Raw genomic sequence first — 13,253 nt, 5'->3', positions numbered from 1 at the left:
ATATATTATCTAATTTTAAGAATTTTAGGCCAATTGCCACATTAGCAATTTTTGAAAACATTTTCGAAAAATATATTGCCGAGAGGATGAATTGTGCATAAGCACAATATCATCAATGATTTTCATATATATATATATATATATATATTATATATATATATATATATATATATTATATATATATATATATATATATATATGTGGTAACTTAAAGGATAATGTTCATAACCTTTGTCTTTTTATAGATTTTTCAAAGGCTTTCGACACTATAGATCATAAAATTTTATTACAAAAGCTATCTACTGTTGGTATAAGAGGACCTGTACTCAGGCTATTTGAAAGTTATATGGAGAATAGAAAATTTGTTGTTAAAATTGGGAACTATTCAAGTCAAGAGAGAAGTTCAAATGTGGGAGTGCCTCAAGGATCAGTCCTGGGACCTCTGCTGTTTCCATTTTACACAAATGACTTACCTAGATATTTGATTCACTGTAAGTTTTTTATGTTTGCAGATGATATTTTGTTGATTTCCTCTCATAAATCGTTAGATGTGGCCGAAACCCGGTTACAACATGATACCAATACTCCAGCTGAATGGTCTCATAATAATTGTTTGAATATAAATGCTACCAAAACTAAGGTGTTGCATATAACCTCATCCTACATGAAAAGACTTAGGGAACCCAAAATTGAGCACCATTGCTGTGAATGTTTCCAACTGCAGGAGCAAGAAATTTTCATATGATGTACAAGAGAATGTCAGTTCATATCAAATTGTATAAATTATAAGTATTTAGGAGTAACAGTTGACAGTCATTTTCGTTGGGATATTCATATAAAAAATGTTTGTAGTAGACTGAAACTGGTATTGGCCAAAATATATTATATTAAGATTTAATACCAAAGATTTAATACCCAATAGAGTGAAGAGGATGATGTATATAGCCTTGGGAGATTCTTTTTTGAGATATGGATTGCAAGGTTGGGGATTTGCTAGCAATGTTTATCTTGGGAGAATATCTTCGGTACAGAGGAGGATTTTACGTTTGGTCAGCAATTCTCAGAGAGATATTTCATATGAGAACCTTTTGAATAGATGCAAGGTTTTGAATATAAAAGGTATATTTCTGTTTACTTTGATTTTATGTATATTTATATTTGAATTAACATGTTTTGTATATGGTACCTTGTCAAGCAGCCACGTTGAGGTTCGCTTAAGGTAGCTTATTTATTCAATAAACGTTTTTCTATTCTATTCTTGTTATGCTAGAACTAACGAAGAAATTGAGACATCTTCCACGGCTGTTACCCAAAAATGACCACGGAGTGCCTTATTCATGACATTTGCGCCAGGACTATAAAGCAAATTGCTCATGTTCGCGACGCGTAAATCTGTACGCTCCTTTACAAGTCCCAATGAGAGTGAAGAATCAATTATTATGTTCCAGACTTTCCCATCAAATTACTTTTTCAAATTATCGATTGTTACAAAACTAATATTTTCACACTCAACAATAAAACTGCTGCAACAGCCTTAGGAAAATCGTAAAATAGTGAAAAATAAGAGAATTGAATGTTCAATGAGTTCGTAATTAGAACAAATTTTTCGTCAATCGTAGAGAGGTTATAAGGCTTTACAAATTTGAAGCAAAGGGGTTTCTTTCAAATGTAAAACCTTCAAGAGTATAAATATATGAGACTATGAGAAATATAAGAGAAAGTTCCAAATTAAACTCGTAGGAGAATCTATTAGATTCAAGATTGTATGAGATAATATTGTCCCTGAGTAAGATTGTTTTCGAGATATATGCAAAAACCAAACGATTGTAACTTCAAACCACACCCATCCCCTTAGCAGAAAGGTAGGGAGAGGACTTAACTAATCATAAGTTAATAGTTAGAACCTAACTATTTCAAGTTGAAAGAGTTACGAGGTCCAGAACTGTGTTTCTATCTTTTGCCCTTCTGCAGCCACAATGGAAGAGCCCAGTATATTATTCTTGTTATTATTCACATTAGCCAACAGATTCAACAAATCTTCATCATAATTATATCTGCTTGTAAAGGATATTTTGTAATGAACAAAACTAGCCGATTATTTCTCGCGACTGCCCCGCCACATTACTTCAGTGTGAATTGGGCCTTGGAACCTCTACTGTACCTGTTTATGATATATTAGAAAATATAGCCTACAACTTCAAAAAGTTTTTTTTCTTAATAGTGCGTGTTACCCATTTTTCAATGTGATATCGATAATCCGGATGGGATGAGGTCCCAATTAATTCATATTGTCGACTGTTCAATATACAAATGCAACTGATCAACTAAAAATGAATTGTTTACCTTAGTTTTGAACGGATTCTTTCGCTGTGGTAATAATAACCTCTGCCATCACCATACACAAAGCTGCCGGGTCTCCTACCGGGTATCTTCATAGACGGCATACATTCGACTGGCTGCCCCTGCTCCGCCATTCCTGTCATTTACATCATATACATATTATTGGTGTCATTTAAAAAACTTAAATCTTTATTATTGATGGAATGATAGAATTTTGTTGATTGTATGATTAGACCTGATGAATAACCAACATTTAGTAATAATATGCTTTCGGAATCTATACGGTAGCGGTTTATAGACTGGTAACGTAGAGACAAAATTTTCAATTTCTCTATATGGATACTGAAACTTTTGAAACACAATAAAAGTCATCATTCATGTTAAATATATTATATTTAAAGTGATCAAAATACAGTTTATCTCATCAAATCACAATGTCAGTTCGTAATGTTAGTTTCAGCAGCCAGTGCTTTTGTTAGGTCTCCTTTCATCTATTTACATTAGACTAAGGTGAACAAATCCCCCGAAAAAAACGGGACACTTACAATCTCCGAATAATACTACCGCCCCCTCTCTAACAATATAATCATTACTGTAATATAATACTACCCTCAAGATTTTTCCATATCGATAAGTACTGTAAGAATAAGAATACTTTTATTCCATTGAGGCAATACACAATATAATAGGAAACGTCTAAAAATAATCTAACACGGGCAGATGAATGAACTCAGAAAAAGAATAAAAGGGATTCTTTAAAAGGAGATTTTTCAATCTTTTTTTGAACAGAGTGTAGACTATTCAAAGTTTTTAATAAAGCTGAATCTTGAAAAATGGATTTATCGGAAAAGCCAGGATATGTGAATGTGCCGAAAGTTTTCGGGTCTCCAGGACAAAAGGTAAAAACCATTCCGTTCACTCACCCAAAACTAGACTTAATTATATTGATTAAACGGTAATTGTTACTAACTTTATTTTATAACAAGGGTCTTCCCTATCTTGTCTTCTGGGTTGTGATTACACTAATATTATTAATGTTATGAGATGAGAAATTATTATTTATAAAGGGATGGATTCAAGGATCCAAAGGTTCAAAGAACCCCTCACGTCAACCAAAGCTTATTGTGTTCCCAAGTAGTATGTTAGTTAGGCAAACCAATACCTGTGTCCTTTACAAGAACCAAGAGTTTTTCCCCATGCTAACATCCCATTCATCACCTGGTTGCTTGGCAGTCTCTTCAGACTGATTGGTCCTCGTGACCTACGTGAGTTCCACTCCTGGCCTTCTTTGAAGGTCCTTCCGCTGAGGAAGGGGTCGCCAAGTTGCCTCTAGAGCACCTGGCTACCCTTGACTCAGCATCTTAACCCACATTTGTGCCGGGAGTTTCTGATCTCTGGTCTCTTAGGTTTTTTTTTTTTTTGAGGTGAGTAATAGTCCGCCGACATAAGTAATAAATGATAAGTAATAGCAATATTTTCGACCTAACCTTGGCTGTTCTCAAAACTTCACTACCGGGTCGCAATATTTCCGCCCTGATGTTGGTTGCTCCCAAATCCTCATTACCACGGGCCTATTTCACAAAGGTACAAGAATTGTTACCAACCATGGTCACGGACAAGTACTTGTAGTAACAAGTACTCACGTTTCACAAAAATTTATGTTCTACAAGTTTACAATTTTACAACTCTACAAGTGCTCCAAAAGTAAGCATAACCTATTTTCATGATGTCATTTTTTCATCCTTTAAAAAGGTTATGGGCCGGTTTCCGAGCTCGGGATCTAGAAGTTCTGAACTTACAGAGTCAAGGAATAAAATAAGCTCTCGAGTCTAAATTGACTTTCTGAGTCACGATTTTATCTTCTAAACTCTGAAGTCTGTCAAGTTCTCGACTTATTTGAGTCCAGGACTTTAACGCAGTAAACATGAGGGAAATTCACAATATTTTGCTGTTGTATTGTTGGCATTATAGCAAAACGGAAACAGCTCATTTCAGCGGGACAATTCAAATGAGCATGCTCTCCAAATTATTTTGTAAAAATACGTTTCGATTTCTTTGTAGGCCTATTCAAAGCAAAACATTTGAAAGGTGAATGAATAAACATTTCATTTTACGTTATGCTATTATTGATCATTGAACCTAACCAGTGATTTTGGAATAAAAATTTCATTAGGCTATTGAGTTTCAAAACGTATTTGTTTTGAAAAAACTGGAATAATAATTTATTATTGTTATTATTATTATTATTATTATTATTATTATTATTATTATTATTATTATTATATTATTATTATTATTAATATGTTGAATATGACATTGATTGAGAACATTCAGATTGGAATATAAATTCCAAGGCAATCCTTGTATTATTTTGCTTGAACATTTTTAGGTTATGTCACAGTCGTAAAATGAGGTTAGTTTTTTACGCATAATTCTGATACAATTTTATTCCAAAATGAACTTGCAAACTATAAATTATAAATTTAGATGGACTAATCCAAATAATTTAGGTATTCCATGACATCTATTTGGCTTTTTATCTACTCCAAAACAATAGCTGAATTGTGTTTGCTCAGTTAAGTCTAGAACTTGATTTTAAATCCTACCCTAGTCGAGGGTTTATAATCACGCTGTTTCAAGTCCTGGACTTGACGATTTTTGATAAATCCTTGACTCGAAAAGAAGCGAGAATCTAATTCAAGTCCTGGACTTATAAGCCCTTCACTCAGAAAGCGAAATTATAAACTCCAGGGTCTAACATGATCTCTAAATTCCAGAGTCCTCAACTACGTTAACGCTCTGACTCGGAAAGCCAATTTTCTGACTCCAGAGTTTAAAGCCAGTTAAAGTTTAGAACTTAGCTAAATCCCGAGCTCGGAAACCTGCCCTATATTTACTTTTTTGAATTACTTTGAAAATATTTGAGAGCAATAAAATGTTTTTTGTACAGTCTACTTCATTGATTACTGAATTTGTAACCTACACAGTACAGGTACTGTATATATACAGAGTAGAGATGGAATTTTCAATTTAGTATTCATAGTATACAGAGTGGGTGAAAAGTCCGAGAACGGCTTAATATCTCATACACAAAGATAATTTGACAATGAGTGTGATTGGGGATCCTACTTAATTTGAAAATACTATAGTTTGTGTAAAATAAGTTGTAAAATAAGACACTTGGCCCTCCATCCCAAGAAATTACAGGGTTGCCAAATCGTGTAAAATTGCAACTTTCTCAAATTTCCCATTCAACGTCAGAATTGGATGTAGAATATCATCCCCGAACTCCTAGTAGTGCTAGAATAGTTTCAGGGTTGAAGGATCAAAAGGAAATTCAACTTTTATGATAAACTTGGAAAAATCACGAAAATTTGTTTTTCTTTTCTGAATATCACTTCTCTCAGAATCATGAGGCGTCGTAATGCGTGATAATTTTATATCAAATTAACGGGTAGAATGTCTCCTTTCTATTGGTGTATGGATAATTTTTATCCGACCTATAGTTATTTTTTAATTAATGTTTATGTTCGTCAATGTCGAGACATATCGAGCAAAAAAAAAGAAATTTTCGACATGCTAGAAACTTTTTTGTTTCAAAAGATAAGTAGGTGGTAGAAGCGAGAAAGTTTCTCAGAAATAATTAGAATAATTTTTCCAATTGTCAAACCTACTCGGAACAACGTATTTTGGCCTCTCAGGAGTTTCAAAGACAAGGATAGCGGCTGAATGGTGTGCCATCATAGGCTATCAATAGCTGGGAGCAACAAAAACAAAATACAGAACGATTGAAAAATTCAGAAACTGCAAGCCACATGATTATAAAATAGTGAAAAATCTGGTGTGGTACACTCACACAAATTTCCTTGCTCATATTTGAAACTACGATCAGACTTCTGTATATGTGTATATATAATTGTTTTTAGAGTACTTTTCCTTTGTGTGAATTGTGAAATTCGATGATTTTTTTAGTCGTCATTTTTTTAAAGTCGTCAAAACAGCTCTACAGATGAAATATCTCGACTATGTGTTCTTTTTATGAACTGCGCTACCTACCTACCTCATGCACGAGAAGGAGGTTGCTAAGTCCATTTCCCAAGGATGGGGTGGACCCCCATTGGTTTCCCAGAAAGAAGACTCATGCCAGTTGATAGAGCTGATAAATAACTATACAGGGTATGAATTTGAAAAATCGGTCGTCATTTATTTATTGCATTAAGTTATTTTTGAGAAAATCGTGAAAACATGGTTTTTTAGTAATTATCCGCCATTTTTCTCAAGAATATTACGGAGCTCCTGCAATATTTTCCCAGAAAAAAACTCCATGGTATAAATTTGAAGAAAATCGTTAGAGCCGTTTTCGAGAAAACCGTGAAAAACATGGTTTTTTAGTCATTATCCGCCATTTTTCTCAAGAATATTACGGAGCTCATGGAATTTTCCCAGGAATGAGACTCATGCCAGTTGATAGTGCTTATGAATATCCATCTATGGTATGAATTTGAAGAAAATCGATAGAGCCGTTTTCGAGAAAACCGTGAAAAACATGGATTTTTAGTCATTATCCACCATTTTTCTCAAGAATATTACGGAGCTCCTGAAATTTTCACAGAAATGAGACTCATGCCAGTTGATAGGGCTCATAAATAGATATCCATGGTATGAATTTGAAGGAAATCTTTAGAGCCGTTTTCGAGAAAACCGTGAAAAACATGGATTTTAAGTCATTATCCGCCATTTTTCTCATGAATATTACGGAGCTCCTGAAATTTTCCCACAAATGAGACTCATGTCAGTTGATAGGGCTTATAAATAGCTATCCAAGGTATGAATTTGAAGGAAATCTTCAGAGCCGTTTTCGAGAAAACCGTGAAAAACATGGTATTTTGGTAATTATCCGCCATTTTTTCCGCCATCTTGAATTGAATTTTATTGAATTTCTTATAGTCGGATCCTCATGGTATAAGGACCTTAAGTTTAAAATTTCAAGTCAATCGGTTAATTAGGAATGGAGTTATCGTGTTCACAGAATACACACATACACACACACACAACACACACACACACACACACACATACACACACACACACACACACACACACACACACACACACACACACACACACACACACACACACACACACACAGACCAACACCCAAAAATCATGTTTTTGGACTCAGGGGACCTTGAAACGTATAGAAAACATGAAATTAGGGTACCTTAATTTTTTTGGAAAGCAATACTTTCCTTACCTATGGTAATAGGGCAAGGAAAGTAAAAATGACAACCACGCCTCGAATAATCCAAGCAGTGTTTCATTACAGCCTTTCTACAGGCAATCAGCTGCTTACATTTAAATAATTCAGTCGAATATCTCGTAAATTTCCAGCTTTTAGCATACAATTTGGTACCATGCAGGCGCTCTCCGAACTTTACAATTCCTTGGAGACCAAAATACGATCTTCCGATTACTTTTGAGAATTGAGAAAATAATTTCAATTAATTCTGAGAAACTTTCTCGCTTTCACCACCCACTTATCTTTTGGAACAAAAAAGTTTCCAGCAAAACTTTGTCGAAAATTTCATGTTTTCTGCTTGAAATGTCTCGACATTGACGAACATAATCATTAATTAAAAAATAACTATAAGTCGGATAAAAATTATCCAGACACCAATAGAAAGGAGACATTCTCTCCGTTTAATTGATATAAAATTATTACGCATTACAACGCCCCATGATTCTGAGACAAGTGATATTCAAGAGAAAAACAAATTTTCGCGATGTTTCCAATTTTATCATAAAAGTTAAATTTCCTTTTAATCCTCCAAACCTGGATCTTTTCTAGCACTACTAGGATATCGGGGATGATATTCTACATCCAATTCTGACGTTGAATTGGAAATTTGAGAGAGTTGCAATTTTACACGATTTGGCAACCATGTAATTTCTTGGGATGGAGGGCCAAGTGTCAACTTATTTTACACAAACTATACTTTACTATGACTTTAAAAATCCGGTCCGCCATATTGAATGCAACTCTATTTTTTTTTTTAAATAGGAAGGATGTCATACGATACATGAGTTAGATACGGAATTTCAAGACAAAATGAATGGCGAAACCCGCACATTGATATCTCAAACAGTTTAGAAGATATCCACATTATTAATCAATATTATTCAAAGCAGAAAAGAGAGAAAAAAGTCCTAGAACGGCTTGGTATCTCATAAAAAATGTAATTCCAAGGTGGGTGTGATTGGGAATCCTACTCCATTTGAAAATACTACTTTACTATGACTTTAGAAATCTGGTCCGCCATCTTGGATCCGCCATTTTGAATGCAACTTTTTTTTAATAGGAAGGTGGTCATGCGATACATGATTTAGATACGAAATTTCAAGAGAAAATGAATGGTGAAAGCCGCACAACGATATCTCAAACCGTTTAGAAGATATTCATATTATTAATCAATACCACTTATGTATTTCATTTCTGATTTGCATGGTATCAAAATCAAATCAAATCAACACCCGGGATTATGGAGAATGTATTGATTAATAGTGTGAAGAAGCAAATCACTTGTAAACTTGTAGAAATTCATTGTAACTAAAAGTTTACAATTCTGCATTTGTGAAACGCTTGTAATCAGCTGATCTCCAAAACCATGGTTGGTAACAACTACTTGTACCTTTGTGAAACAGGCCCCAGATTGCAATAATTCCTGCCAGACTGTGGTTGTTGCCATACCTTCATCATCGGGTTGTAATATTTCCTGCCAGACTGTGGTTGTTGTTTCCAAACCTTCACCATCAGGTTGCACTATTTCCTCCCAGACCGTGGACATGGTAGCTTCCGAATCGTCACTATGGGGCTCCTTGGTTGTTGTGCAATCTCCATAGCTTTGTTGCATTTCTTCCTCACCCATCTGCTCCGAAGTGAGAGCAGCGCGGACTGGCTCCACACGACTTCTCATACGGTACATGGCTCTTCTTGCATTCTTTCGTGTTACAGCAAAGGCAGCTTTTGGATAGCTGAAAAAAATTATTCAAGTAAATTTAGGCATATTTTTAATTCGAATGAATGTTTATTCCTAATAATTTACACAAAATACAAATACATAACAAAACTACACCATGGAATTGGAAATAAAATTCGAAAATTCCATTCTTAGGATACTAGGGTGGGTGACCAGTGACACACCAGTGTTATCCATGTGTAAAGCAAGCTGGGGCACCTTTGGTCTAGTCCCAGGTGTGGCTGGACTGGTGACCCAAGTGAGACACCAGCCCGCCACCTGAATGTAGTGTACCTAATACACAGTAAGAGCTATAATCAACACAATAAGAACTGAAGGCGAACATACACAGCAGCTGACAGAGAAAATATCCCTCTCCAGGTTTTTGAATGTTGCAATTCTCACAGACATCTGTCTGTCTCTATGACGTCTAATGTCTGCTAACATCTGAAAAAGTTCATTTTTTTCTCCATCTGTCTGCACATTTATGTCTGCAGCTGAGTGCCTTCACTTTAAGGCGGGCTACACACTGGTGTCGTAGACATCATGTCTACGACAAATCTCATGTCCGAGGCATGTCGCATATGAAACCAACCTGTGTTGTAAAATCAGAGCTTACTCACTGCTTGCGACAGATGTTCGAGGCATCGTCTGTGTATCGGACAGGTGTCGCACGGAACCGGTTAGCCGGTTCCATGCGACACATGTCGCGCGAGACATCACTCCGCTCATGCGCACCAGCCACTGTCTACTGCCAGCACTGAGCAATCTTTGTCACTGCTCATGCTCAGTCTGTAATACAACCGAAAATCATGAGACATGCGACAAGCGACAGAAACATGCAAAAGACATGCATGACTCATGAAATTTGATAAGACACGACACGCGTCTCAAGACGCGTGTCTTGCGACACCAGTGTGTAGCCCGTCTAAGACCCCACGACTTGTCAAATTATTATTACTAGTAGTTATGTGAACAGTAGAACTCACGCAGAATTCTCATCCGCAAGTACCTGATTGAAATTATAGACCTTATGGAAATACAGTAATAGACTGGCTTCTACACACATCTGTGAAATCACTTGTCAGCTGATTTATGATGAATAATTCTATAGTCTGATTTTTACTCTAATATTGGCGTATGAAGGAGGCTCCTTTTTCCTTTTATAATTATTATCCTTGAAATGCAAAATTTTCAAAAACCTTGTATATAAGTCGACGCGCAATTAAAAAAGGAACATACCTGTCAAATTTCATGAAAATCTATTACCACGTTTCGCCTTAAATGCGCAACATATAAACATTTAAACAAACATTTAAACATTAAGAGAAATGCCAAACCGTCGGCTTGTATCTTAGACCTTACTTCGCTCGGTCAATTATTATTTTGTCATGTGAAACTGTATAATTTGAGCATAGCTCACACAGTGTATGACCATTTAACTACATCTAGTTTTCCCAGCCCTGAGGTCACAGAAATTTAAAAAAAACAGAAACATTATCTTAATACTGAATTACTCCACCCAGGCACGTTGCGCGAATCTTGTCAAAACAAACCCAACAAAGTCGTGGAGTCCAGGGCGTGTTGCCAGATTTACAATTTTCACATTTATCCAGCAAAACGCCCGGATAGAGCACTGTCTTCACTTAACTCAAACATTTTGAATTTGAGCACTCATTGTGTGATACATCATTTTAAAGGCATTTTCAAAACGAGAAAGATGACATCAATGAAAATGTTCTATGATAATTTTATTCAAACTGGCGGCTGATTAAACTTTATCAATTATTTCTTTAAAAATTAAAACTTCAATCAAACGCCATTTTGAATGAAAGTATCATAGAACATTTCTATTGATGTCATCTTTCTCGTTTTAAAAAGGCCTTTAAAATGATGTATCACAAAATGGGTGTTAACATTTAAAATATTTGAGATACAACACCTCATTTCCTTAAAAACTAAAACTTCAATCAGCCACCATTTTGGATACAAGTATCATAGAACATTTTTATTGATGCCATCTTTCTTGTTTTAAAAAGGCCTTTAGAATGATGGACTACACAATTGGTCACCTCCTAAGTCATCATACCTAAGTCACCTCCTTATGAGGGGTTGAAATTCAGTTGTACGTCAAAAGGTAGAGTATTTGACCAATAACTTATCCTGAAAGTTACAGTATTATATTTACAACAGTCTCCAACTTATTGAAGGGTTCCCATACATATGACTCACTCTGTATATGTTTTCTTCTCAATATGGCTTGAGGGAAGAGATGTCCTGAAGCAGTTCAAATTAAAGTAATAAGACAACTTGACTGGTTATAGACAGTGGGCCCCCACCCCAAGATGGGGGGTGGTAGTTGGGGGAGAGTGCTGATATTGAAGGGTGTTGAATTAGAAGTAATAGTTATTATAATATTTAGTTTTAAGTCTGTAGAGAGGTATCCTAATAATAATAATAATATCGAGTGACCTGGCTGGCTCAGGTCTGGTGTCAGAGTTTTCAGGTCGCAACTGATCAATTTCAGGGCCTCTGACATGACCTAACGACTGTTTTTTAGGCAGCCGGGACCGACGGTTAACGTGTCCATCCGAAACACGGGAGTGGCCCGAGATAAATATCTTGCCCGGGCCGGGATTTGAACCCGGGCCTCTGAATCACAAAGCCAGCATCTGATCCACTCGACTACGGCCACTGAGGTATCCTGAGTGCTAAGGATAAATGTGAGAATCTGTTAATGGCTGGCTAGGTTACAGTGTGACTGATCCTTAATTCCCGTTCAATCTTGACTAGAGATGTGTCAATGGATTTGATATTAAATTTACTAAAGAATGTTATTCTTGTATTTTTTAATAAAATTAATGGTTTCTTAGTTGTTCAAGAAATAAAAAAAAATGGTTTCAGTTTTTCCATAAAAGTGGGAATAATAAAACTGTGTCTTGACAAAATGGATTTGTTATTAGATTTACTAAAAAAAAGTTATTCTTGTGTTTTTTTGTAAAATTAATGATTTCTTAGTTATTCAAGAAATAAAAAAAAGCTGGGTTTACTTTTTCCATAAAAGTGGGTATAATAAAAGAGAGGATTATCATTTGAGGTTTATTGTGAGATTAGGGGTATGGTTAGGTTAGAGTAGATTAGATTAGGTTAGAACCTGGAACCAGTTTTGAGGTGGATTTGGAGCCAGCTTTTGGGGCACCTTGGGGCAGTTTTGAGGAAGAACTCCAATTATACCCCTACTCTTGTCAAATCGCAACAGAGACCAAGAGCACTCCGAGATCCATCCAGACGAGCTTGTAACACTTCAGTAACCATCTCAAAAATTGCTCATTTAGTTGATCAGATCTTACGGGAACCAAACTGATTTTTGTGAAGCATAAAGTGACCCACCAAGAATTCGATAACCTGATAAAAGGCAGCTCTCTCATATATTTTAGAAAATAATGTTAACAGGGCTAAAGGACGATAGTTTTTAACGCTCTTTCGATCCTCCCTCTTGTACAGGGGTTTAATAATAGCAAACTTGAGCTTCCTAGGAAATTCCCCACTTGACAGGCATAGATTTATAACATATCTCAGAGGTTCCAAAATTATTGGACATGCTGCTTTCCTGGATCCTGTATTTTCTAAATCTAAAATAATTTTTTCCACCTCACTTTGTGCCTAGCTCCCTAAAAAAGAACTGTCTCTTTTGTTTCTGAGCATTTTTTAGAAGCCCCAAACTTTTGTCCAGAGACCGAGGTCTTTACTAGCCTGCAGGAAATGATCATTGAACAGCGAAAGCTATAATGTTAGGATCAGTAGTCGTATTGCTCCCATTATTCAATTCTAAATTTGTGAGTTCCTCTTTCTTCAAGCCAATGTCATTTTTAACAACCGCCCAAGTACCATTTATAT

The 13,253-nt window shown here is 35.7% G+C and overlaps 1 protein-coding gene across 3 annotated transcripts in view; it reads right to left on the bottom strand.

The window, feature by feature from the left end:
• Nucleotides 1–13,253, bottom strand: part of LOC111047750 — a 90,176-nt gene that overhangs the window by 20,841 nt on the left and 56,082 nt on the right. For all 3 annotated transcript variants that reach the window (XM_022333579.2, XM_039434320.1, XM_039434321.1), the window contains 2 exons: nt 9,089–9,372; nt 2,344–2,476 (listed from right to left, as the gene is read on the bottom strand). In XM_022333579.2, the coding sequence (XP_022189271.2) occupies nt 2,344–2,476; nt 9,089–9,372 (417 nt within the window). The remainder of the gene's footprint in view (nt 1–2,343; nt 2,477–9,088; nt 9,373–13,253) is intronic.

This window comes from Nilaparvata lugens, chromosome 8 (genome assembly GCF_014356525.2).
Source record: "Nilaparvata lugens isolate BPH chromosome 8, ASM1435652v1, whole genome shotgun sequence".
In the NCBI taxonomy this organism is placed as follows: Eukaryota; Metazoa; Arthropoda; class Insecta; order Hemiptera; family Delphacidae; genus Nilaparvata; species Nilaparvata lugens.
Note: the sequence above shows the minus strand (reverse complement) of the source record. Positions and strands in the feature narration are given on the sequence as shown.